General features: G+C 38.1%; 3 protein-coding genes across 5 annotated transcripts in view; 1 reads left to right on the top strand and 2 right to left on the bottom strand.

The window, feature by feature from the left end:
- Positions 1-9,431, bottom strand: part of zbtb11 (zinc finger and BTB domain containing 11) — a 20,095-nt gene extending 10,664 nt beyond the window's left edge. The window contains exons 1-3 of the mRNA XM_077716949.1: positions 8,978-9,431; positions 8,822-8,868; positions 6,599-6,689 (exon numbers count right to left, since the gene is read on the bottom strand). The gene's annotated coding sequence lies outside the window, so the exon portion shown is untranslated. The remainder of the gene's footprint in view (positions 1-6,598; positions 6,690-8,821; positions 8,869-8,977) is intronic.
- Positions 8,690-18,847, top strand: atp1b1a (ATPase Na+/K+ transporting subunit beta 1a). Its single transcript, XM_077716958.1, has 6 exons — positions 8,690-9,103; positions 14,194-14,322; positions 15,969-16,124; positions 17,217-17,401; positions 17,465-17,548; positions 18,352-18,847. Exons 1-6 carry the CDS (start codon positions 9,010-9,012, stop codon positions 18,607-18,609), a joined length of 906 nt encoding a protein of 301 aa, XP_077573084.1. The 5' UTR covers positions 8,690-9,009; the 3' UTR covers positions 18,610-18,847.
- The window catches only part of nme7 (NME/NM23 family member 7), a 23,466-nt gene continuing 9,333 nt past the window's right edge, over positions 11,089-25,221 (bottom strand). For 2 of the 3 annotated variants that reach the window (XM_077716953.1, XM_077716955.1), the window contains exons 11-12: positions 22,439-22,546; positions 21,138-21,295 (exon numbers count right to left, since the gene is read on the bottom strand). In XM_077716953.1, the coding sequence (XP_077573079.1) occupies positions 21,263-21,295; positions 22,439-22,546 (141 nt within the window). In that variant the 3' untranslated portion in view covers positions 21,138-21,262. Of the gene's footprint in view, positions 11,183-21,137; positions 21,296-22,438; positions 22,547-25,221 lie in introns of those variants that run through there. The other variant, XM_077716954.1, reaches the window with a different exon arrangement.

The raw sequence follows: 25,221 nt of genomic DNA, 5'->3' as shown, positions 1-25,221 counted from the left end.
TTGTTTGGGGCGGAAATTAATCATTTCTTTCGACAAGACAAGTACAAATGATCACATTAATACTTCTTTGTACTACATAGTATTACAGGGTAAACCTTTTCAGTCCTTTTAGGAAGCGTTTTATCCTCACTAGGGTCGCGCGGGGTGCTGGAGCCCATCCCAGCAGAGGGTAAAAGGAGACAAACAACCAATCACTCTTAGCTAGGGGCAATTTAGAGTGTCCAATTAGCTTAGCATGAATGTTTTTAGCATGTGGGACAAAACTGGAGTACCCGGAGAATATTAATAATCATTTATAATAATTAATAATTATTTCTGAACCGTTTAATCCTCATTAGGGTGTCATGGGGTGGGGGGTGCTGGAGCCAATCCCAGAGGGTCACCCTGAATTGGTGTCGAAGCAATTTAGCATAGCATCCAATTAGCCTAGCATGCATGTTTTTAGCATGTAGGAGGAAACTGGAGTACCCGGAGAAAACCCACTCACGCCCTGGGAGAACATACAAACTCCACAAAGGTGGACTGACCTGGAGTTGAACCCAGTACCCCAAAAGCTATGAACCCAATACGCTAACCACTTACCCACCAGTGTTGAAAAAATATAATAATAATAATTTTAATTTCTTCATATTCCTTTTTCCAATAAAAATTTTCAACTGCAATTATCTGGCAACCCATTCCGACCATTGTTGGCTACGATTGACTCCAGCACCCCCGCTACCAACTCTCCTAAAATGAATTGAATGCTTTTATTGTCATTATACAAGATATAATGATATTTAAATCTATCTCATAAATAAATAATGAGAAATAATAAATAATCAAAGTCAAGGGGAGAACATACAAACTCCACACAAGTGGGTGGACCTCGGATTCAAACCCAGGACTCCAAAACTAACCACTTATCCGCCGCAACATTCTTGTTTATTGAGGCTGAGGTGGGCCGGCTCACCTTACATTCCCACAATGCACTTGGCCCGGGCTCCGAGGACACTTTTATTATTATTATTCTTAACCCTAAGTCTCCCCCTTAATATTACCCGACACCCCAAGTTCCCCATCACGAGTGGCGTGTGTAAACACTAGCGCAAAGCTCCCTCCTGAGATTTCCCAGAAGAAGTTCCCATCTCGCTAGTCTTTTAACTCCAAAAATGGCAGAAAGCAGACACAGAAAAAGACCAAACTCCCTTGCTATTCACTGTCTTGTAAACATTCATAATCTGAACTACTTATCCTCAAAAAGTTCACAGAGGGTGCTGGAGCGTATCCCTGCTAACTATGGGCAACAGGCTTGGGACACCCTGAAATTGTGCCCAACCAATCACAAGGCACAATGAGACATACAACTAATCACTCATAGCAAGTTAGCATCCAATTAGCTTAGCATGCATGTTTTTGGGCTGTGGGAGGAAACCGGAGTACCCGGATAAAACCCACACAGTAAATCTTACAAACTCTTTCATTCATTATCTGAACCCCCTATCCTCACAAGGCTTGCGGGGGGTGCTGGAGCCTATCCTAGCTAACTACAGGCCAACTACAACCAATCACAAGGCACAATGAGAACACGTTAGCATCCAATTAGCTTAGCATGCATGTTTTTGGGATGTGAGAGGAAACCATAATACCCATAGAAAACCCACAGAAGCCAAGAGAGAACATACTAACTCCACAGAGCGAGGTTCCAGTCTCCAGAATTGAACCCACGACCTCAACACTGCGAGCCCAACGCACTAACCACTCATAGCTAGGAACATGTTAGCATCCAATTAGCCTAGCATGCACGTTTTTGGGATGTGAGAGGAAACCAGAATACCCAAAGAAAACCCACAGAAGTCTAGCGAGATCATAGAAACTCCACACAGTGAGATTCCAGTTTCTTGAATTCAAACCCACGACCTCAACACTGCGAGTCCAACACATTAACCACTCGTTCACTGTGCCACCCCGACTGGTTATATAATTTAAAAAAAAAGAACATGCAGGTTGGAATATAAAATGAAAGGAGAAGGTTGCCAGCCTCCCACTTGCCGAGACATGTCGCTCACAAACACACTGGAACATTATGGATTACAATGGCGTGGGTGGGTTGGATGGATGGATGAGATGGATGGATGGGAGGGAGGGAGGGAGGGAGGGACGGCTACGTGTGCCAGCCTGTGTGGGTGCGTGGGTGTGTGTGTGGGTGGGGGGGGGGGGGGGGGGGGCAAAAGGTTAATAAAGGTGCAGTGTGTCCTACTAACGTCGCTAGCTAACGTCATTTGGAAAAGTACTCATTTCGCAAGATTCACTTCTGTTTGGACTCAGTCAATTTGGAAGAATGACGTGTGTGTGTGTGTGTGTGCGAGAGGGAGGAAGGGAGGGGCAATTCGGAGCGTCCCTGTTGCCGTTGACGACGCCAAACATCCGATCCGTTTGAACTGAGAACCTACTTATTTATTTATGACCTATGACCTTGATTATTTATTATTTCTCATTATTTATTATTGATTTGTGCACGTCATGGTGAAAATGTAAATGTCTGCAAATATTGTATAATGACAATAAAAGCATTCAATTCATTTTACGAGAGTAGGTGGCGGGGGGGTGCTGGAGTCGATCGCAGCCATCAATGGTCCAAATGGGTTGCCAGATAATTGCAGTTGAAAATTTTCATTGAACATTTTCATTGAAAAAAAGGAATAGGAAGAATTTAAAATTATTGTTATTATATTTTTTAACACCGGTGAGTGAGTGGTTAGCGTATTGGGCTCATAGATCTGAGGTCGTGGGTTCAAATCCAAGTCAGTCCACCTATTGTGGAGTTTGCATGTTCTCCCCGGGCCTGAGTGGGTTTTCTCCGGGTACTCCAGATTCCTCCCACATTCCAAAGACATGTATGCTAGGCTAATTGGATGCAATGCTAAATTCTTTCAACACCAATTCAGGTTGACCCTCTGAGATAGGCTCCAGCACCCCCCACGACACCCTAATGAGGATTAAACAGTTCATAAATACTTATGAAGTATAATTTTCAATATTTTTGACACCCCTAATCAGCAGTCAAAACACTGCACCACACGCAAAATGACTTTAGCGCCCCTGACATCGTTTTTTAGCTAGCAGCTAGCCCTCAGCGCTACCTCTCACCACAGTTGTTGTCGCACATGAAAAACACCCAGCTGTTCCTGTCGCCGCTGGATGATCTCGAAAATAAACACCCGGATTTGGGTTCAAGCTGAGTGGTGCTGACCCACTAGGACTCCGCCAAATAGGCAGTCCTTCCCCTCACAGCACGACAACAACTGAATGTTTGTCGTCCCCCTGGGGTGGAAATCATGAAGATTGACGGTGAGAAAGAAGGAGAAAACAAGTGACTTTGGGTCTCTAAGGGAATGGCGTGTGGCTAAACGCACGGTGGCGTGAGGGACGGCTGGCTTTTTGGCCCGAGGCCCCGACCAGGCAGCTGCCGTAAACAAATAAGAGCTGGAAAGCTATTAGTTAGCCCCCAATTCTCCTTTAAGAGGGCCTTGTTAATATCCTCTGGAGAGGACTTTGGGAACTGAGATTTGGAGCTGCATTGGTGTCCAAGTGGCGGTCCGCGGGCCAAATCTGGGCCCGGCGCATCATTTTGTGCGGCCCGGGAAAGTCAATCATGAGTGGCGACTTTTTGTTTTAGGATCAAATTCAAATGAAGAGTATAGATGTTTATTATTTATTTATTATTTATTTATTTATTATTATATTTCCTGATTTTTTTCACCCTTTTAAATCGATAATTGTCATTTTTTAATCTATTTTTTTAAGTGTTTTTAGTTCAAAAAGTTGTTTTGTAAAATTTAAAAATATATTGAAAAAAAGTTAAGATAATTATTGTTTTAGATGTATAAAAATAATAATATTCAGGGCTTTTAATACAGTTCATTTAATCCATTTATTTAAAAAAAATGTAAATATTATATTTAAAATGGTCCGGCACAGTTGATGTTAGCAGCCCGCATTAACGTCAACCATTTTAGATGTAATATTTAGATTTTTTTTCTAATAAATGAATAAGAAGAACTGGATAAAAACCCCTGAATATTCAGTTTTTTTAATAGAAAAACTGTTTATTCTGGCTTATTTTTTTAGTAAGGGAAAACATTTTTTTTAAAAAGTTTCTTTATATTTAATATTAAAGTGGAAAACAAAATATATGTTTATATTTTTAGATTTTACAAAATGATTTTTGAACTAAAAACACAGAAAAATGCATTAAAAATCGACAATTATTGATTTAAAAGGGGGAAAAATCAGGAAATTTAATATACATAATTTTAATTTGATCCTAGAACAGAAAGTTGCCATTCATGATTTAATTTCCCGGGCCACACAAAATGATGCGGTGGGCCAGATTTGGCCCCCGGGCCGCCACTTTGACACCGGTGGAATAGTGAGTTTTTACCCAGGAAATATCTCGGAAAATTGGGCGTAACGGTCCACCAAAAGACATATTAATTTGATATTTGTCGTCGTTTCTGGTCCTCGGCAATTCCCACTGTACCTAAACCTGTCCAAAAGTCCTCCGGCCCCAATGCATGCTGGGAAATACGATCTTTAACATACTGTACATGTTCCCACGCCGCCATAGCACCATCACAAACATATTTATTAAATGTATAATGTATTTATAGCCTTTCCCGAGTTCTGTCTACTCGCAACATAATCGAATATGACAAATAAATGGACATTTTCCGTAAAGTGGCTTTATGAAAAAATGTTTCTCAGCGTCCAATCCAGCAGAAACGTGAGCGACCATTCCGTGCCTGCCAGCGTGAATAAGTGGATTATGTTTATATACTCAGTAAAAAGCTAAAAGCGAAAACAATTTGCGGTATGCGGCGTGGCGCTAGCGTGTCAAAGGTCTCGCAGTGTGGTCTGGCTCCGCCCCTTTTAGGACCTTTGCTGTTTAATTGGGCTTTACTGATGAAATTAAGAGCCTGACCAAAAGGCCAATGCAATTAACTTGACGAATTACGGTGATCCATCCGGGCTTTGAAATTAAGTTATTTTTTTGCGGTTGTTTGTAAAAAAAAAAAAAAAATTTGGTTTTCCAAATTAATTTATTTTTAAGGGTTGTTTTTTTTTGTAATGATTTTCCTTCATTTTTAAATGGTTTTTATTTTTGGGGTTGTTTTTTTGCGTTTTTTAATTTGTTTTTTTCCAATTTATTTATTTTTGGGGTTGGTTTTTTTAATGAATTAGTTTAGAAAATTGGTTATCGAATTCATTTATTTTCAGGGGTTGTTTTTGAATGTTTTTCTCCATTTTTCTAATACATTTATTTTCTATGTTTGTTTTTTTTAATTATAATTGTATATTTATTTTTGGGGTTGTTTTTTGCGTTTTTTTTTTTTTCCAATTTATTTATTTTTGGGGTTGTTTTTTTTGAATGAATTAGTTTAGAAAATTGGTTATTGAATTCATTTATTTTCAGGGGTTGTTAATTTATTTTTTAAGGGTTATTTCTTGAAATTTTCTCTCTATTTTTCAAATACATTTATTTTCTAGGGTTGTTTTTGTTAATTATAACTGTATCTTTTTTGATTTTCAAATTTGAAATCTTATGATAAAACAAATAAAAATATTTGAAAAAAAACAAGGAAAAAAACTAAAAAAAACCAAAGAAAAAAACTCAAAAAACCAACCCCAAAAGTACATTAATTTAAAATATTAATTAAAAAACAATTCTAGAAAAGACATTAACTGCAAAAACAAAGAAAATAAATAATTCATAATTTAAAAAAAAACAAAAATAATTGAAAAACTGAGTTTTCCAAAAAGAATTAATTCAAAAAACAACCACAAAAATTAATTAATTTGAAAAACAGGTGAATGCAATAAGCTTCCGTAACGGGTAGCCATTACGGGGTAAAAAAAAAAGATGAGTGGTTGTTTTAAGATAAGATGAAAAGGCCGCTCTGGAAAAAGAAGAGTCACCCAAACTATTTTGGTCTTGTGTCAAGAGCTTTTTGATTTCGGACTCTCCCTAAAGGAACCACTTGAATGGACGGCTGGATTATTGGGGATTAAATTAGGCAAAATTGCATGGGAACAATTCAAATTTCAGAGGGTCCTTGAAGGCAACAATTGACTAACCTTGAAGCTATAGCTTCAACTTAGCCTGCGGTAAATTTAAAGCATATATAGTCGTATAAATTGACTTAACAGGTTTTGCAACATAAACAACTGAACTGATAATCATGAGGAAAGAAAATATGCGGGTTGACTTACATAAATTATCACATAATTGCCTCTAAATTCTTTACCTTGACAGTTAGCGACTTGTTCAGGTACAACATAAACATGGAAATTACCTATTACCATTTTAGGGCATAAAGGGGGCGGGGTTTGGTGGTGATCCGCCCCTGTGCACAGCATAATATTGTTTATGATTAAATTATAATAATAAGATTATTATTTTTCTGGCTTTAATCAGATTTTTTTTATTAATGCAGGGTCTAATCTTGAATTATTTGGTGGTTTTAAAAGTATTCATATATATATTTATATGGAATCCCCCTCTGGGGTATAGACGCGCTATTGTTAACAGTTTTGAGTTAAGCCGCCTCCCACATACCTTGTTGTGTCCACAGGCCATCTCAGAATGCCGCACCTCCTGGTCATCTTGGCTAAGGCTTCATCTGTGCAAATACTTTGGAGCAGCAGTCCTATTGGTGCGAGAAAAAAAATGTAAGGCGTTAGAAATTGTTGATTTTGTCCACCGGGCTGTACTTTATAAGTGTCTCGCAGTTCTGGGGTTGTGGGTTTGATCCCAGATGGGTCCTTGAACTCCTACATCCCCAAAAACAAGCATGCTAGGCTAATAGTTTGCTAAACTGTCCTTGGCGATGTGTGATTGAAGCATGCTAGGCTAATTGTATGCTAAATTGTCAGTAGCCATGTGTGATTGAAGCATGCTAGGCTAATTCATGCTAAACTGTCCCTGGCCATTAGTTTTGATTGAAGCATGCTAGGCTAATTGTATGCTAAATTGACACTAGACGTGAGTGAGATAGTAACATGCTAGGCTAATTAGATGCTAAATTGTCACTAGCCATGAATGTGATTGTAATATGCTAGGCTAATTGTATGCTAAATTTTAATTAGCCATCAGTGTGATTGAAGCATGCTAAGCTAATTGTATGCTAAATTGTCCCTGGCTATGAGTGTGATTGAATTATGCTAGGCTAATTGTATGCTAAATTGTCCCTGGCGATGTGTGATTGAAGCATGCTAGGCTAATTGTATGCTAAATTGTTCCTGGCTATGAGTGTGATTGACGCATGCTAGGCTAATTGTATGCTAAATTGTCACTAGCCACGAGTTTTGGTTGTTTATCTCTTCCTACCGTACGATTGGCTGCCCACCGATTCAAGGCCTGGTGCCCGAAGTCGACTGGGAGAGTCTCCAGCACCCCCCGCGACGATTGAGAAGATAAGCGGTTCAGAAAAGGAATGAATGAATAAATTCCCTTCCTCATGGCAGCTACATGCCGGCGCAGCTAAAGCCGTAAGCTAATCATAACATAAATCAGACCCCACTAGACGCCCCCCCCCCCGTCTTTGTGCCCATTATAAATCTGATTTGAAGAGCTTTCAATTGTTCGGTAGCCAAATCCGGGCTCAATATTATGCACGCACACACAAACGGGACGGATGAGGTGGAAACTTAGTGCCCAGCGGGCAGGAAGGCTGCGAACGGAATTCGGACCCAGCCGCCCGGCGGTTTAACTGCTAAAATGAAAAGAAGTCCACGCTAATTCCACTCTAAAGACCAACTCACAGAGGTCAAACAAAAGTGAACATAAACATATATTGTGCTTTTACCTGTTTCCATAATAAAAATGATTTTTGGGGTTGTGTTTCGCATTAAGTTTGTGGAACTATTTTACTTAATTTAATGCGAAATACTTAGAAAACCAAGTGGAACCATGATTAAGTGGAAAATTATAAGAATATTTCAAAATATTATGCTTTTGCTAGGTAGGAAAATAAATAAAAAATTATCGAACTATGATGCTTTACCACTCCAAGGCTGCAGGGGTAGTAATGAGTCTTACTTTTTAAATCACGTGTCCAAAATAGAGCCTGTTTAAATATACATAATATAACCCTAACCCTTTTATATATTTTATATATATATATATTTTTTTTTTTTAAATGTATTTTTTTCCCATAACGAGTGAAAAAAAGATCACCGGGTTGTACTTTTTAAGCGCTTCGCCGTTCTGTAGCCGTGGGTTCAACCCCAGGTGACTCTAAAACGTTAACATTTTTTTATCTTTGATAATTTCTAACATATTCGTCACCCTAGTAATATATTTCAAAAATATTATATTTCGCAAAAGGTCAAAGGTCTTAAAAGCCAACTTTTGAGTAGCTGTTTGCTGTCACTGAAAGTTCTTTCCTTGTGACGTCATAGAAACAAGCAACAAGTAGATCTAACACACGAATGACGTCACAGCCCATGGAGAGGAGGGGGCACGGTTGCTATGGCACCTGGCCATTTTGTCTCACTGCTCTTGGCAACTGTGCGACACGCCCCCTTCCCCAATTCAACCCCCTCCCTCATCGGCAACACCCTTTGAGCGACGTCATAAAGCAGGGCGACACAGGCATTGGCTCGTTCGTACCCCCTTTTTCTCACCCATTCCTCCTCCCATAACTTATTGCGGGAGTTTGCGGGCGGAGTCGCACACCGTGAAAAATAGCGAGAGAAAGTGAGAAAGGGGGGAGAAAAAAAAGAGAAAAAAGAGAGAGAGAGGGAGGCGAGTGAGATTCAAGCGGTGGTGCGGGCTTACAAAGTGTCCTTTCGGCGTTTCCGGTGAGGGGCTGCAAGTCGTCTCCCCTAAAAAAAAAAAAAAAGAAAAAAAAACAACAACATCAAAACGAGTGTTATTGGGCATTTTTTACCCTAAAAATAACACAAAAAAGGAGACTTAAAAGTTGGATCTTACCGGTTCGTCTACGGGAGGACTTCAATACTAATATGTCGGGGAATAAGGACACCGACGGCGGTTGGAGGGGCTTTCTGTGGAATTCCGAGAAGAAGGAGTTTCTGGGGAGAACAGGCGGCAGTTGGTGTAAGTCACATTTTTATTTTGGGTGACATTTTCGAACTGTTGAACGATGTTACGACGGGTTTAATGGCGACCGGTTCGTTTAGACTGGTAGGCAAGGCAGCACCTGTTCGAGCCTGAGTCGTGACTTGTCGGAGCTTCTTTAAAAAAAATGATCATAAAAAAATTCCTCCTCCTCCTTTCGCTTTTTTTTAAAGTTGCGCCATCATTTTGTTTAGAGGGAAATGGACGACGGCAAGAAAATGGCACGTTTAGTTGAAAAACGACAAGCAAATGGGGTCGTTAAGTTGAATTAAAAAATACGTCGAAAGTGCGAATGGGGGGCGAAAAGCCATTCATTTAACGTCCGTTTGTTATTACGAAGGGATGACGGGGGAAGGGGGGGGGGTAGTTTATAAAAGCGGACTCGGTCGTGCTTGTAATTTGGGGGTCCGTGGAAAAAAAGGTCACATTTGAAGGACAGTCTGGGTCGGGATATGAGTTTTTTTGGGTCGAATCGGTGGGGAAAGTTTGAAGCTTCTGTTTACGGACGAGCACTTCTTCAGCTTCCGTGCGTCCGTTTTAGCTTAAGTGGCTCGTTGAGATCAACAAAAGGGTTTCGCTCGGTTCTATTTTTTTCCTTCCACATAAAAAAAAAACACTTTTTCCACCCTAAATAGTTCGAATTCCTGTCAGTATTTGCCTCATCAAGCTTGACGTGGTTGACTAACAAACACGTGATGTGAAGCCACCCCCACCCCTTTGGAAAAAAAGCCCCCCCTTGAATTACATGTTAATCACATTTGAATGCGTCGATTCCGGTGCTGTCGGAGTGATCACGACTCACATGTCTCAAGGGCCGCACCTCCTCCGCCGACAGTCATCGGCTTCAATTTTCCGATAAAAAATGAAACTCTACCTCACGTCTTTTTGTAAAAAAATAATCCCCCCCGAAAACGAAGCGGACCGGTCAGTTAATTCGCAACGCCACGGCGTTTAGCTGTCAAAATGTTCGTACGCAACAGGTTTTCCTATAGTCCCTGAACGCACCACTAAAAGCCTGAAGCGGTATTATTGCAAAATGGCATTCAAATAGTGAAGTTGGACCTTTTTTATGAATAAAGACGCTTTTTTGAGCGTTTGGGGGATTGAAGCTATACTTGGAAAGTGGCCACGGTGTCTGTGAACGCATCATGGAGAGCTATGAAATGGAGGGGGGGCATCTGTGTGAATGTGGTGATGGTTTGTTCACCACAAGATCCTGCTGCAGTGTGTTGGGGGATGGGACTCTTTCCATTGACTTGTTCCAGGTTGTTGTGCCTGTTTCTGTCCTGCTAGGTAAACATAGGCAATTCCCAGGCACATTTGCATGGAAAAATCCAAGTTTTTGCCGGCAATTTGAATGACCTAAAATAGATGCTTCGGGTCATCAGGACAAATTCACCAAAAGCATATTTTTAATAGGTGGAGGGTATATTTGAACTGATAACTAAAGAGTTGTGGGAGTGTCAGCGCTAGTTCCAGTCAGGAGGCTTATCAGACTCATTATCGTCAGCTACACACAGAGAAAGAAAGAACGGCATTTTGATTGGATGTCCATGAGCCATTTTAGAAAAGTTGTGTCTCAAAGTGGTTTAACGGTACGTTAGCTAGGGCTGGGCGATGATGTGTATTGGTAGAGTTTAAATGTGTGGCTTTTGTGGGGGTTGATTTCAAATAAAGCAGCCGTTTTACGTCCTATTGACATTTTAAGGCATTTTTTAGGCTAAGGCTTGTATGTGAGAAATTGTCATTCAACTATTTTAAGGCATTTTTTAAGGAGGCGGCTTATATGCGAGTAAATATGGTATCACAATATGTTTTGTGCCTATACAGACACAATTAGCAAAAAGTGTATACTTATTAAATTAGCATGTAAAAGACTAATGTATGAATATCTAAATATAAAGTATATACATATATAAAAATAGAAATATTTTAAAGAATATACTCACAGTCAGAATAGTTCTTCGCTTGATACACATCCCAAAAAACTGGTCCAAGTCCTTTGTCCTCTAGTGTCCATTTAGTCCATTGTCCGCAATATTCGAGGGATTACTGTACCTTTAAAATATTGTCAATAATCAATCTCTGTATAATTTTCCCAATTAAAGCAAAGCAACATTATGACAAACGATGCGTTCAATGACAAGTTACTCATTATTTTCCTCCCACATACATTTTTTCCATACCTTAAATATGATTATTACTCATAACATCCGACCAACCAAAACAAAGACCGCCCACCACTTTTTCAACCTTAAATTGAAGCAGATTTAAGCAAATACCCTGTTTTGATTCAATCCCCAAAATAATACTACGGCAATCTGTAAAAACCAAGGTTGTGCAACACGCAAGTCAAAACAACAATGGCCGCCATACACACTGACATTACACAACCCAAATGCCCTACCCTACTCACTATACTGCCATCTAATTAATAAAAAGTCAATCTATTCTTGACTAAAAACATCTCAGGCTAGCGTGTTTAGCATTAGCAAGGTTAGCCACAAGGCTAACTGTTAGCCAGTCCATCAACTGTTAAACCCTTTGGTGTCAGTTGTATCTTTAGAAGCTCCCATAGCTATTTTTCGGATATAAATACTGTAACGTAAACATGTAACATGACCCGGATTCCATGTTTTTTCTCACATGTCCAATCAAATTGAGGCTGCCGCTTCTATCAATTCCAAAATGTGTTAAAAAATACATCAATAAAACATCTTAACTGTAGTCATGATGTCATCAACCATGCTGAAGAATAAGGAAATGGTTGGAATACTTTGGCACGTGTAATTGGACGACGTCTTGTGCATTCTAAGTGGAGTTTTACTCTTTGTATTCGGTAATGTCAACAACGCCTAATTGTGAATGAGCTGGAATTGCAATGAGTAGACTATGAAAGTGCCGGCCGGTGGCGTCATTTGTGGGGGTGCCGGAGGCTGAAAAAAGGACACCCGGCCCGTCTGGCTGGTTCCCCCAGGTCCCGCTTCGTGACTGCCAGCGCAGAGACGGCTGGGGAACGCTGCCATGGCGACGGGAAACTCGAGAGAGAGAGAGAGAGGGGGGGGGGGGGATATATCAGCGTGTCAAAAACACGTGTCGGGCGTCAGAGGGTGACGGATGAGAGCTCTGATTGTGGGTGACTTGCTAAGGAGGAACAAAAAAAACACATGATGGAAGTACAGTAATCCCTCGATTATCGCTAATTTACTACTTAGTGATTTTTTTAAAAATATATTTTTAAAGTTCATAAAATTTGTGAAAATTCACGCAAAAACTCAAACAGAAGCCAAACTTGCTATTAGGACTTAGAAAAATGACAAAAAGTTATAATAGGGGTGACCCTACTTTGCGATTTTTCAATTATCGCGGCCATGTTTGTTCTACATTAACCGCGATATTTGAGGGATTGCTGTATCTCTATTATTTGTATGATCCTAAAAACTATAGATTAACCCCGATTATCATCGCCGATAATTGGACATTTTGGCGTTTGATGTTGTTGCGACTACAATGCTTCAATTCGGCACCCTTTATTCTTATTTCAATTGGATTGGATAACTTTATTCATCCCATATTCGGAAATTTCATTGTCTCAGTAGCTAGAGGGTGAGAATACAGACACAGGAAAATACATTTTAGACATAAATAGATAGGAAATAAATAGGTTAATTAATAAATAAATATAAATAAGCATGTTGTTGGTATAAATATATAATAACTATAGGGCTAGAATAGATCATCTTGACTTGGACATTTTTTTTAGTATATCAACATATGAATATGGGCTCCAAATATGGGTTTTATTGGCCTCCTCTAACTAATAATAATCGGTTTGGGTCCTGGAAAAACGATATTGCTCAATTTCTGCTAAAACGTTTGTTGTTTGTTTTGGACAAAACACACAAAGGCAACAATTGGTTGCTTCAGTCAATATTTGGTTGAGTTACTATTATGCTCTTAGTCCCGCCCCCTTTGCTTGCAGTAGTATGGCCACATACAAATAATGCAAAAGTTGAACCCTTTAAAACCAACAAAATTATTTGTACTTGTGTTATATTGATATGATATATCAGGTTTTTTGGGAGGAAAAAATGGCTCAAAATTATGCAGGCAGTGCGGTGGAAAAGTGGTTATAATGTTGGACTCACAGTTCTGGGGTCGATGGTTTGATCCCAGGTGGCTCCTCACTGTGTGCATGTTCTCCCGGGCTCGCGTGGGTTTTCTTTGGGTAGTCTGGTTTCCTCCCACATCCCAAAAACATGCATGCTAGGCTAACAGGATGCTAACTTGTTCCTAGTTATGATTGATTGGTCATTTGTCTCCTTCTACCCTACGATTGGTTGGCCGCCTCCTTCCCGTAGTTGTCTGGGATAGACTCCAGCACCCCCTGCAACCCTTTTGCGGACAAGCGGATGTGAAAAATTGGCATTTCATATTGTGGGCAGTTTTCTGCTTAAACGTGGGTTTATCCGGAAGAATGGTCGAGGGGGAGGGGTCTATCCGGAATGACCGGTGACTACTGTACTTCCCTAAATAGCCCCTCCCCTTTCTCGCACACAGAGAAAAGGAGGGGCTAACAATTGTTCCCTCACAAAGCTTCCGCTACGAGACGAGAAAGACATCCATTGTGATTGGACTTCATCATCAAGAGGACAATTACACACATGAGTGGACGCTCCACATTGCGTCCTCCAATTAAAATGGCCGCTGTGACAGATGATTAAAATTGGGGTCATTTGGTAGCTTTTGACTTTTGTTGGCTCGCAGTTTGAGGTTCGAGGGTTCGATCCCGGGTTCAGAACTTCCTTTTGTAGACTTTGCATGTTCTCCATAGGCTCTCGTGGTTTTTTTCTGGGTACTTGTCCCATAAACATGAACTCTAGGCTAATTTATTTAGCTTTGGCTACATGTATGAGCGTGAATGGTACTCTTATCTGCCCTGTGATTGGACGGCTACCAATGGAGGGTTAACCCCGCCCCTTCAAGTTTGCTACCCTCCAAACAGGGTCCTAAAACATGACATTTTTTATAGCGTTGACATCCTCCTCTCCTTGTTCTTCTGTCCACAGTCAAAATCTTTCTGTTCTACGTCATCTTCTACGGATGCCTGGCGGCCATCTTTGTGGGGACCATTCAGGTGATGTTGCTCACCTTGAGTAACTACAAACCCACCTACCAGGACCGGGTAGCACCCCCAGGTAGGAAGCGCTACAAAATGGTGGGCCACATACCCCAAGAGGAGCAGCACCCTGACCTTTTTATAGAGCAGCTTCCGCCATTTTGCCCTCTGCTGGCGGGTTTTCCCCGAGGCCTCTCTGGCTTAAGCTGGTCGATTAGCCGGACAAAATTCTCTGTGTAATGCGTAAGCTTTCATTTGGAAACGGGAGCGCGGATTGTATTTTTAGAGGCTATTGTCAAGCCGCCGCCGCTGCTGCTGCCGGCGGTTTTAGTTTACGGCCCTGACGGCCCACTGTGGCCCATTACAGAAGTGGAGGCTTGTTTTTTGTTGGTTTCTCGCATATAAGCCGGCTTATATGCGCACAAATTCGACTTGACACGCACGAAACGCCATAACACCATGACACCAAATAAAAAATGACTATATAAAAAGTTTTAATCAAAATGTCCAACTTTTTTTTGGGGGGGGGGGCTCCTTTTTTGCAACATTTTTTTTTTACTTTTCTTTACCAAATATTCAATATTTGTGCCAAATTAAATTGTTTTATCAAAAGCTTAACCTTTTTTGCCAAATTTTAGATTTCTTTGCCAAATTTTCATTTTTTGCAAAATGTAATTTTTTTGCATTTTTTTGCCAAATTTTCAACCTTTTTCTGCCAAATTTTCAAACTTTTTCTGCCAAATTTTCAAGCTTTTTCTGCCAAATTTTCAAGCTTTTTCTGCCAAATTTTCAAGCTTTTTCTGCCAAATTTTCAACTTTTTGGCTGAATTTTCAACTTTTTGGCTGAATTTTCAACTTTTTGGCTGAATTTTCAACTTTTTGGCTGAATTTTCAATTTTTTTGCAGAATTTTCAACTTTATTGCAGAATTTTCAACTTTTTTTGCAGAATTTTCAACTTTTTCTGTCAAATTTTCAACTTTTTTTGCTGAATTTTCAGCTTTTTTTGGTGAATTTGCAACTCCTAAATGAAAAATGGAACATCCCGACTCTCAACGAGGAAAAATAGATAGGTGCAAAACCGTGACACCCCGACGCAAAACAATCTGGCCGATACGGCAATTTCTTTCAAAATAGAGAAAATCTAAACAGATACAACCCTTCACAAAATGAATTTTGACATCTATGAATGCAATTCAAAAACAAAAATAAAGTGTATCTTGCAGAAAACATGAAAAACTCACATGTGCCTGCCATTGCAAATTTTTAAACCCTTTTAAAACCACGAATAGGTAAAAATTGTAAATCAGGGGGCGGCTTATACGAGAGAAATTGTCAAATTCAACCATTTTAAGGCTATTTTAAAGGCACGACTTATACAGAGAGGCGGCTAATATGCGAGAAAATAGGGTAAGTAAAATTCCCACTGCGGAAAAGTCACGGGTGCACTCACGAGATACACAACACACCCGTGTTAAAGCCGCGAGCTTCTACTACAAGCATTTCCGTTGGCTAACAAAGATGGCAGGAAGGGGAAGTAGCAGCAGAGAACCGGCTTTTTTTTTGAAAGTTTCCACTGGCTTGGTAAAATATGATGACATGCTAGGCTAAGAATAGTCCAAGGTCAAGTTTTACGGGAAACTTTTCCTCTTTTCTAAACAGTTCTTTAGTTTGAAATATTGTACATGCTGCACTCCCCAAAGTTGACTTTTTTTGTTTGAAAACAGGCCTGTCACATACGCCACGCTCGGAAAAGTCGGAAATCTCGTACAATATGAGCGACGCCAAGTCGTACAACACATACGTGGCCAGCATTGAAAAATTCCTCAAGCTCTACGACGACGACCTCCAAGTTGACCTGATGAAGTACGAAGACTGCGGAGGCGAGTATTTTGCTTTTTAGCATTTTAGCTTTTTTAGATGTTAGCTTTTAGCATTTTTAGATGTTAGCTTTTTAGCTTTTAACTTTTAGCTTTTTGGCTTTTAAGTCGTTTTTTTTTTTTTAGTTTTTTAGCTTTCGGCTTTTTAGCTTCTGAGCTTTTAGCTTCTTAGCTTTTTAGCTTTTGGCCTTTTTAGCTTTTAGCTTGAAAGACTAAGACTCCGGAGGTATTTAGCTTTTTAGCTTTTTAGCTTCTTAGCCTTTTAGCTTTTAGTTGTTTTATCTTTTATCTTTTAAGATTTTAGCTTTTTAGCTTCATAGCCTTTTAGGTTTTAGTTTTTTTATCTTTTAGGATTTTAGCTTCTTAGCCTTTTAGCTTTTAGTTTTTTATCCTTTATCTTTTAAGATTTTAGCTTCTTAGCCTTTTAGCTTTTAACTTTTTAGCTTTTATCTTAAGATTTTAGCTTTTTAGCTTCTTAGCCTTTTAGCTTTTCGTTTTTTATCTTTTAAGATTTTAGCTTCTTAGCCTTTTAGTTTTTAACTTTTTAGCTTTTTAGCTCTTATCTTAAGATTTTAGCTTCTTAGCCTTTTAGCTTTTAGTTTTTTATCCATTATCTTTTAAGATTTTAGCTTCTTAGCCTTTTAGCTTTTAACTTTTTAGCTTTTTAGCTTTTATCTTAAGATTTTGGCTTCTTAGCCTTTTAGCTTTTAACTTTTTAGCTTTTTAGCTTTTATCTTAAGATTTTAGCTTTTTAGCTTCTTAGCCTTTTAGCTTTTAGTTGTTTTATCTTTTAAGATTTTAGCTTCTTAACCTTTTAGCTTTTAGTTTTTTTATCTTTTAAGATTTTAGCTTCTTAGCCTTTTAGCTTTTAGTTTGTAGCTTTTAGTTGATCTTTTATCTTTTAAGATTTTAGTTTTTTAGCTTTTTAGCTTTTTAGCTTTTAGCTTTTTAGCTTTTAGCTTTTTAGCTTTTAGCTATTTAGCTTTTAGCTATTTAGCTTTTAACTCTTTAGCGTTTTAGCTTTTTAGCTTTTAGCTTTTTAGCTGTCCCAGGACAAACAAAAAAAAAAAACCAAGCTGTCCCCTTTTGGCGCAGACACGGCCAAGCCTTATAGCGAACGCGAACCCATCGAGAAGGACATGGGCCAGCGCAAGGCCTGCATGTACCGGCGCTCCTGGTTGCAAAGCTGCTCGGGCCTCAACGACGACACCTTCGGCTTCCGCTCCGGGGAACCGTGCATCATCGTCAAACTCAACCGCATCGTCAACTTCAGGCCCAAGGTGACCTAACCCAAACAAAACGACGTTCCACGCCACCTTACCGTCGGCCATTTTGTGTCGCAGGCCCCCGTGGGGAACGACGGGCTGCCCCCGCAAGTTCAAGCCAGAATCTCGCCCAACTCGGTGCCCATTTTCTGTAAGACCAAGGTGAGTCCCCAACCGAAAAATAATCACAAAAAACTTTAAGCTAGGGCTAAACGATACAAAAATGAGACAAAACTTAACGTCAATCATCATGAACACCGATAATTGACCTGCTATGTACATTCTGGCCAACAGATGGCGTCCAATTCACGACATTGATTGGCCATATATTCATTTTTTAGCAAAATGAAAATTGAAAATAGCAACATAATTCCTTCCGATATCAAAATCTGACAAAAAAATATTAGAAGCGGCTTATACTCAGAACATTACGGTAATTAAAAAAATGTATTTAGCGGCAATATTAAACGACAACCAAAGATATTTTCCCATAGCACAAGGGTGTCAAACATATGGCCCGCGGGCCGGATCCGGCCTATCTGGTGGTTTGGTACGGCCCTGGGAAGAAAGCTGCATTGTATAAAAAAAATATGAATTTTCTTTAAAATGTGTAGTTCTTGTATTATCCGCTAGGGGCGCAGTGTTTTAGTACGTGCAGACGACAAGAATTGACATTTATTTATGTTCTTATGTTACTCTCTTTTTCATAATATATTGTTTATAATGTAAAAGGGAAATTCTGTTAATAAACATTTTGATAATTTACTAATTCTTTGCCCTAATTATTAGTATTAGTGACTAATACAAAAGTGGAAAAAAGAGGGCTTATTGTTAGTTCTATGTCATTCTGCCTTCGCATTTTTAATGTTTTTTAGCACAGCATAGCATAGTTTCCGTTAGCACGCTAGCTCAGTCGACGACGACAAAAATGGGTCCATTTTTTCCTCATTTTTTTGTGGTTTCAGCGCGAGGAAGACGACGGCAAAATGGGCCCCATCCAGTACTTTGGCTTCGACGGCAGCTTCCCGTTGCAGTACTACCCGTACTACGGGCGGGTTTTGCACCCCAACTACCTGCAGCCCCTAGTGGCCATCAAGTTCACCAACGTGACGCAGGGCAAGGAATTGCGCATCGAGTGCAAGGTTTACGGCGCCAACATCAACTACAGCGAAAAGGATCGCTATCAGGGACGATTCGACATCAAGCTCACCGTCAACTCGTGACCTCGCTCGTTCGTGACGCGGCCCCGCCCCCTCGTGACGCGGCCCCGCCCCCTTTTCACAAGCAACTCCCGCCACCATTAAAAAAAAAGAAACTAAAACACCACTATAGTCGTCTCGAGCGTTCTCCCCCGCAAAGCAGTGGTTCTCAACTAATCCAAAAAAAAAAATGGTGCCAATATTAAAAATCGTTTTTTAATTTTAATCGGATTTGATTTAATTGTCAAAAACTTTTCTTTTTTTTTTGTTAAAAAATGGCATTGGGAAGTTTCGACTTTATTAGCGTTCAATTTTAATTTTGGGAAAAAACTTGTTGCGTTTTTTTTCACCCAAAAAATATTTTTTAAACCAATTTGAGTCATTTTCAGGGTTTTTTTTTACAAATATGCGACTTGATTCTCTTATCACTTTTTTCTCTATTGTTGGAATTAGTCGAAAATTGGAATTTGGTTGGAATTCTCAGTTTTACACAAATCTGGGTTTTTTTGTCAAATATTTTTTGCAGCTTAAAAAAAAATTTGGGAGAAAATTCCATTTTTAAATTTGTTTTGGTTCTTCATGTCAGAATAAAGTCAACATTTGGAAGAAAAACGGTACAATTGAATGAAAAAAAATGTGAGTCTAAATTTAAATAAAAAACAAATCCTATGAAAATTAACATTTTTTTGAAGGGAAAAACAAAATTAATTGTCCTTCAAATTTGGGCTTTTCGTGAAATTGTAAGATTTAAAAAAATGACTATATAAAAATAGTTTTCATCAAAATGTCCAACTTTTTGGAGGGGAGGGACTGACAGTTTATTGTTTTATATTTTTTCTTTATTTACCCTCAAAATATGACCATTCTTAGTTTTGCATAAATTTCGTCTTTTGTGCCAAATGTTTATTTTGGGATGTCAAACAAATTGTTTCCTTTTGTTTTCTGAAACGTCTCAATTTTCTTAACGTTTTATATGAGAATAAACTCAACATTTGGAAGAAAAAATATCGTGATTACCGCCCAGTCTTGACTTTATTATTTTTATTTGAGTTTAAGATTTGCTATAAAACAATCACGTGAATCTCCATATTTTTTTCTTTTGTCTTTAAGAAAAACTGAGAAAAACCTATTTATTTGGGCTAAAATGCGGATTTAATTGAACCCAATTTTGTCTTAAAAAGGCTACCTCAATGATGCTTATCTTTTTAAACAGACTTATGTTTTTTGCAAAAACCTGGTGCTATTTTTAATTCTGAAAATGAAACGTCACCAAAACGTGCCACATTTTTTTTAAGTTGACCCACTCAAATCCTGTTGGATTATTTTTTAACTTATTAACTTTTCAACTTTTTGTCAAATGTTCAACCTTTTTTTGTGCCAGCTACATTATTTTTGCTGAATTTGCTTCCTTTTTTGCAATATTTTCAACTTTTCTTTTCCAAAAAATTTCAATTTTTGTGCCAAATTTAATTATTTTTTACCAAATTTTTTTTTTGGTCAAATGTTCAACTTTTTTTTTACCAAATCAATTTTTTCTGGTCAAATGTTCAACTTTTTTTGCCAAATACATTTTTTTTGGTCAAATGTTCAACTTTTTTTTTGCCAAATCAATTTTTTTGGTCAAATGTTCAACTTTTTTTTCCAAAATAATTTTTTTGGGTCAAATGTTCAACTTTTTTTGCCAAATGTTATATTTCTTTGCCAAACTTAACCTTTTTTTGTCAAATGTACAACCTTTTTCTGCCAAATTTTCAACTTTTTTGCTGAATTTGCAACATTTTTTTGCCAAATTTCAACTTAACAAAAAACGGAACATACCGAGTCTCAATGAGAAAAAAAGATAGGTGCAAAACCAAACGAAAATATCTAAACAAACCAAATTTTTGCCACTTTTTGGCCACCAGTTGAGAGTCACTGCTCTACCCCACTCGCTTAAAACAAAAAACAAAAAAACTAAAGTGTGCGCTTCACCTCGTGTCTTGTCCATGTTTTCGGACGTAGCAATAGCAAAGCTAATCCTATTTATTCTGCTGTACATGATCAATTCAGAGCTTTAGAAACGCTTCCATACTATAGAAAAAAAAACAAAATACCGCAACTCCACTACTACTTACTACTACTATACTACTACTACTGACGTGTTTGTGCCGTAAAATTTCGTCTCGTCCGCTTCTACGCGTGTGTTCGTATGTGCGTCCGACTCAATGAAATATTAGCGCGGTACCGGTACCGTTAAAACGGAGACCACCCTCCAAGGAAGGATTTGCACGCTTTTCAACCCTGCCCCCTCCCTCCTTTGTCGTTTTGTAGTTTTCTTTTTTTTTTGTAGTTCTTAGCAAAAGTCCTATTTACTGTTGAATGTTTTAGCCATGTCGATGGTGAAAGAATTTTATATTTATGCAGTTGTACATTTTATTCCTCTCCCAAAAAAAAAAGTCATGGTTTGAATCCGATACCAAAGTAGTCGCTGGTTGAAAAAATTATAAAAAATATATAAAATATTCGATGCAGTATCCCGTTAAATGTCGACGAGGAGAAGAAAAAAGAAAATATGAAAAGTCTTCTGGTTATTTTATTGAATCTGGCTGAAACAATAAACAAGGAGAAAAAAAAAAGTTGGGATCTCTTTGTGGTCATTTTTCTAGTTTGGATTTTTTTTGGGGGGGTTTTGAGGGCGCTAACCGTCCAAGATCTTGAAGAAATACTGCACCTGTGGGGCACAAAATGGCCGACGGCTCAACAAGGAGGCTTTATGCGGCGCCTAACAAAAGCTTTTGTTTCCAATCCGGCCGCTCTTCTGGTTTCCCGTCACCCCGCGTGAGATCGGGGGTGGAGATCGCGTACACGGTCATGAGACTAAAACGGGGGTAGGGGGCGGGGCTTAAGGGACATAGCCTTATGCTGACTGGAAGGAAGCAAACCTCCACATTTTCAGGGTCTTTACAAAATATGGCTTTGTTGTCAAGAGGACATTTTTTTTGGGGGGGGGGGGGTAATATTTGGTTTTGTTAGTACTTTGATGGTAGCCATTTTGAAAATATGGATTGTTTATTTTTGATCAAGTCTTAGTGATTTTTTTAATATGTTTGAAGGTAAAACGAACCCTGCGAAAACCACAAAAACTGCGAATACAATAAAAAAATGGATATTTTTTTTAAACAAAAAATAGCAAAATTTTAAAAAATATGACTTTTTTTGTTTTGTTTGCGAGTATTGCTCGACGTCTAAAAAATTGAATTTATATGTATTTTTTTAAAATCCTTGTTTCCTCCCAAAATTGCGAAATTAAAAAAAAAAATTTGAACATTTTTTTTGTTTTTGAGTTTTGCGACGCATATGAACCATTTTGATTTAGGAAGAAGTAACGAACGTTCGACAAAATGGCGTTCAACAGCCAGGAAGTGAGCCCAAAATGAATATTAAAAAATGACCAAGAATTGACAGAAAATGAGAGCCAAACTTCCAAAAGGACAACTTGTCGTCCGCTTGTGATATTGAACCGTTATTGTATTCATAATATTGTTTTTTGGGGCGTTTTGGGAGCATTTTGGGACATACTTGGGGCTTTTGGGGGCATTTTGGAGCATTTTGGAGGCGTTTTGGGGCATTTTGGGGCGTTTTGGGGTGTTATTTGGCATTATGGGGGCGTTTTTTGGCATTTAGGAGGCGTTTTGGGGCATTTTGGAGGCATTTAGGGGCATTTTGGAGGCGTTTTGGGGCATTTTGGGGCATTTAGGGGCATTGTGGGGTGTTATTGGGCATTATGGGGGCATTTTGGAGGCGTTTTGGGGCATTTTAGGGCGTTTTTGGGTGTTATTGGGCATTTTTGGGGCACGAGTGGGGGCACACATACCTCTAGTAAGGCGTCTTCGGAAAGGTCGGTACAGTGGACGGCGTTCTTGACTTTGTCGGTGCCAAAGATGGCGCGCAGCGTGGACGGACGCAGGTGACGGGCGATCTCCTAGTGGGGAGGGACCACAAATACATTTTTAATTGAAAACTTGACACGGTAAATGATATTGATGACAATTAATGTAAAATAATAAAAACTGTTACAAAGTTGTACTCCCATAGCGATTTGCAAAAACACGGGGTTTAGATACAAAAAAGGAACTGATGATATTCGCAAACAAGTATTTTGGTCTTTTTTGTCCTTTTTGTCCCTAGAAAATAAACAGCAAACATTTAACTTGGCTTCCCGACAGAGTAAAATCAAAGAATGTCATCATTTAGCACTTTTCTCTTCATTTTTCTAGACTGGAGACACTGTTTCATGTACGTACAGTGGGACATTGTATTCACTTGCCAACAATGGGGCCTTTTTTCAGAGAAAAACTTGGACAAAGATGGACGACGGACAGCCAGAAAGGACAAAAAAAAATGCATTTGGATCGGTCGGCGCGTTGTTAAAAAGGGGTGCAGGTGCGTGACGAGAAAGCCAATGAGAGAGCCGTTGCCGTGGCGACCAGGTCCGGGATCAGAACGTGACTCGGCCAGGTTTTCGAAGAAAACTTGGGCTACTTGCCACTTTTGTACGACTGCATTCTCACTTTGATAAAAGGGAAATATATTAAAAGGAGAACATGATTATTTTTCATTTTCTGTGTGGAAAAGTTCATTAATGATGATTCTTCCATTAAGGAAAAAAAGGAAAGTGATTTAAGGGGATATTAAAATGAAAAACACAATTGTTTGAAGTCAGGATTGCTAATGCTAAAATGACACATTTTGACTTATTATGAATATTTAACATTTTAATCAAAGGGAAACTAAAATTAATTCAATTTTATTAAAACATGTTTTTTGTTGTCTCAATGGAAGCTCAAATAAAAACATTTAATTGAATAAAGATTGAAAATATGACATTTCTGAGTCTTAAAATTATTTTTTTAAGTATATTGGTAATGGAATTCAATTATTTTTTTGATTAAATAATATAGCCAAAACAATTAGGATAAATTTAATGAATGTGAATTTTAAGGGAATTTTTCATCTAATTAGTTTTAATTAAAAAAAAATCACTAATCATCAAATCAATAAAAATAAGCCTTTTTTTCTTGTTATGGTAAATAATGAATGACAACTTATTAAAAGTAACAAAAAAAGATTTATGACCTAATTTAAAAAATAAATTATTTCAAATTTTAAAAAATATATATTTTTTGTTTATTTTTTATTTTTTGTATTTTTTTTAAATTCAAACAAAACCTCTCAATCTTTTCAAGCCTAGTTTTTATTTTATTTTATTTCGCCGTGTGAGCAAAGAAGGTGAACAAATTGACTGGATTTGTTCCAGTCGGGGTCACGAGAGCTCGATAATGGTGAGCGTCCATTTTTTATTTATTTTTTTTTACCCCCTATCCGTCAGCCAATGGGAACAATGGGCCGACCTCGGGCGGAGGTCAGTCAGTATATTGACTCATAGATCGGACACACGTGACGGCGCTAATAATAAAACAGCAGCCTCCTCTTTATCGATCTGACGCCGACACTCTATGATGGCGTTTTTGCGAATGTGTGTGTTTGTGTATTTGTGTATTTTTAGTGTATTTTTGTCATAAAGTGCCAGGAAGTCGTAAATTCTATGGTTGAGTTAAGAGTTCCCAAAATCACAAAAACATGCATGAAATGCCAAGGAATGTGACAGTTTTCCCTCCATTATCGCCACTTCACTTCTTTGCGAGTTTTTCTGCTATTAATTCACTTAAAAATATATATATCATCTCTCATTCATTTTTTTAAAGAATATAAAATATGAAAATCTATGCTGTAACTTGTAAGATAAAACCACTCTTGCTAATAGGACTCAACAATGAAAAATATATAAATATTCAGTAATCCATATTTGGCAGATTTTTTTCCTGGGGGGAATTTTTGTTTTTATTGTTTTTTGTGTAAATTCATAAAAATATGAAATTCCACATTGAAACTTTTAAGTAGAAGTCACACTTGCTAATAGGACTAAACAATGAAAAATATCTACATATACAGTAATTCATATTTTTCAGATTTTTTTCTGGGGGAATTTTTTTAAATTATTTTTTTGTGTAAATTCATAAAAATATGAAAATTCACATTGAAACTTGTAAGCAAAAGCCACTCTTGGTAATAGGACTCAACAATGAAAAATATATAAATATTCAGTAATTCATATTTTTCAGATTTTTTTCTGGGGGAATTTTTTTAAATTATTTTTTTGTGTAAATTCATAAAAATATGAAAATTCACACTGAAACTTGTAAGTAGAAGCCACTCTTGCTACTAGGACTCAAAAATGAAAAATATAAACATGTAAAGTAATCCATATTTGGCAGATTTTTTTTCTGGGGGAATTTTTTTAAATTAATAAAAATATAAAAATGCACGCTGAAACTTCTAAGCTAAAGCCACTCTTGCTAATAGGACTCAACAATGAAAAATATATGAACATTCAGTAATCCATATTTTGCGGATTTATTTCTGGGGGAAGTTTAATGAATTTTTTGTGTAAATTCATAAAAATATGAAAATCCACGCTGAAACTGGCCAGCGGAAACTACTCCCCTGTCCACCACTTGCTACTAGGATTCACCAATAAAGTGAATAAATACAATATTCATATATATATATATGTATATATATATATATATATGTTTT

Source organism: Stigmatopora nigra, chromosome 5, assembly GCF_051989575.1.
Source record: "Stigmatopora nigra isolate UIUO_SnigA chromosome 5, RoL_Snig_1.1, whole genome shotgun sequence".
NCBI classification, from domain to species: Eukaryota; Metazoa; Chordata; class Actinopteri; order Syngnathiformes; family Syngnathidae; genus Stigmatopora; species Stigmatopora nigra.
Note: the sequence above shows the minus strand (reverse complement) of the source record. Positions and strands in the feature narration are given on the sequence as shown.

What these genes read in the sequence shown, in the direction of transcription:
- atp1b1a (XM_077716958.1), top strand. Translation starts at nt 9,010, where the DNA reads ATGTCGGGGAATAAGGACACCGACGGCGGTTGGAGGGGCTTTCTGTGG. An exon ending in GAGAACAGGCGGCAGTTGGT is followed by an intron (nt 9,104 to 14,193) that starts GTAAGTCACATT and finishes TTCTGTCCACAG; the next exon opens with TCAAAATCTTTCTGTTCTAC. An exon ending in TCGTCAACTTCAGGCCCAAG is followed by an intron (nt 17,402 to 17,464) that starts GTGACCTAACCC and finishes TTTGTGTCGCAG; the next exon opens with GCCCCCGTGGGGAACGACGG.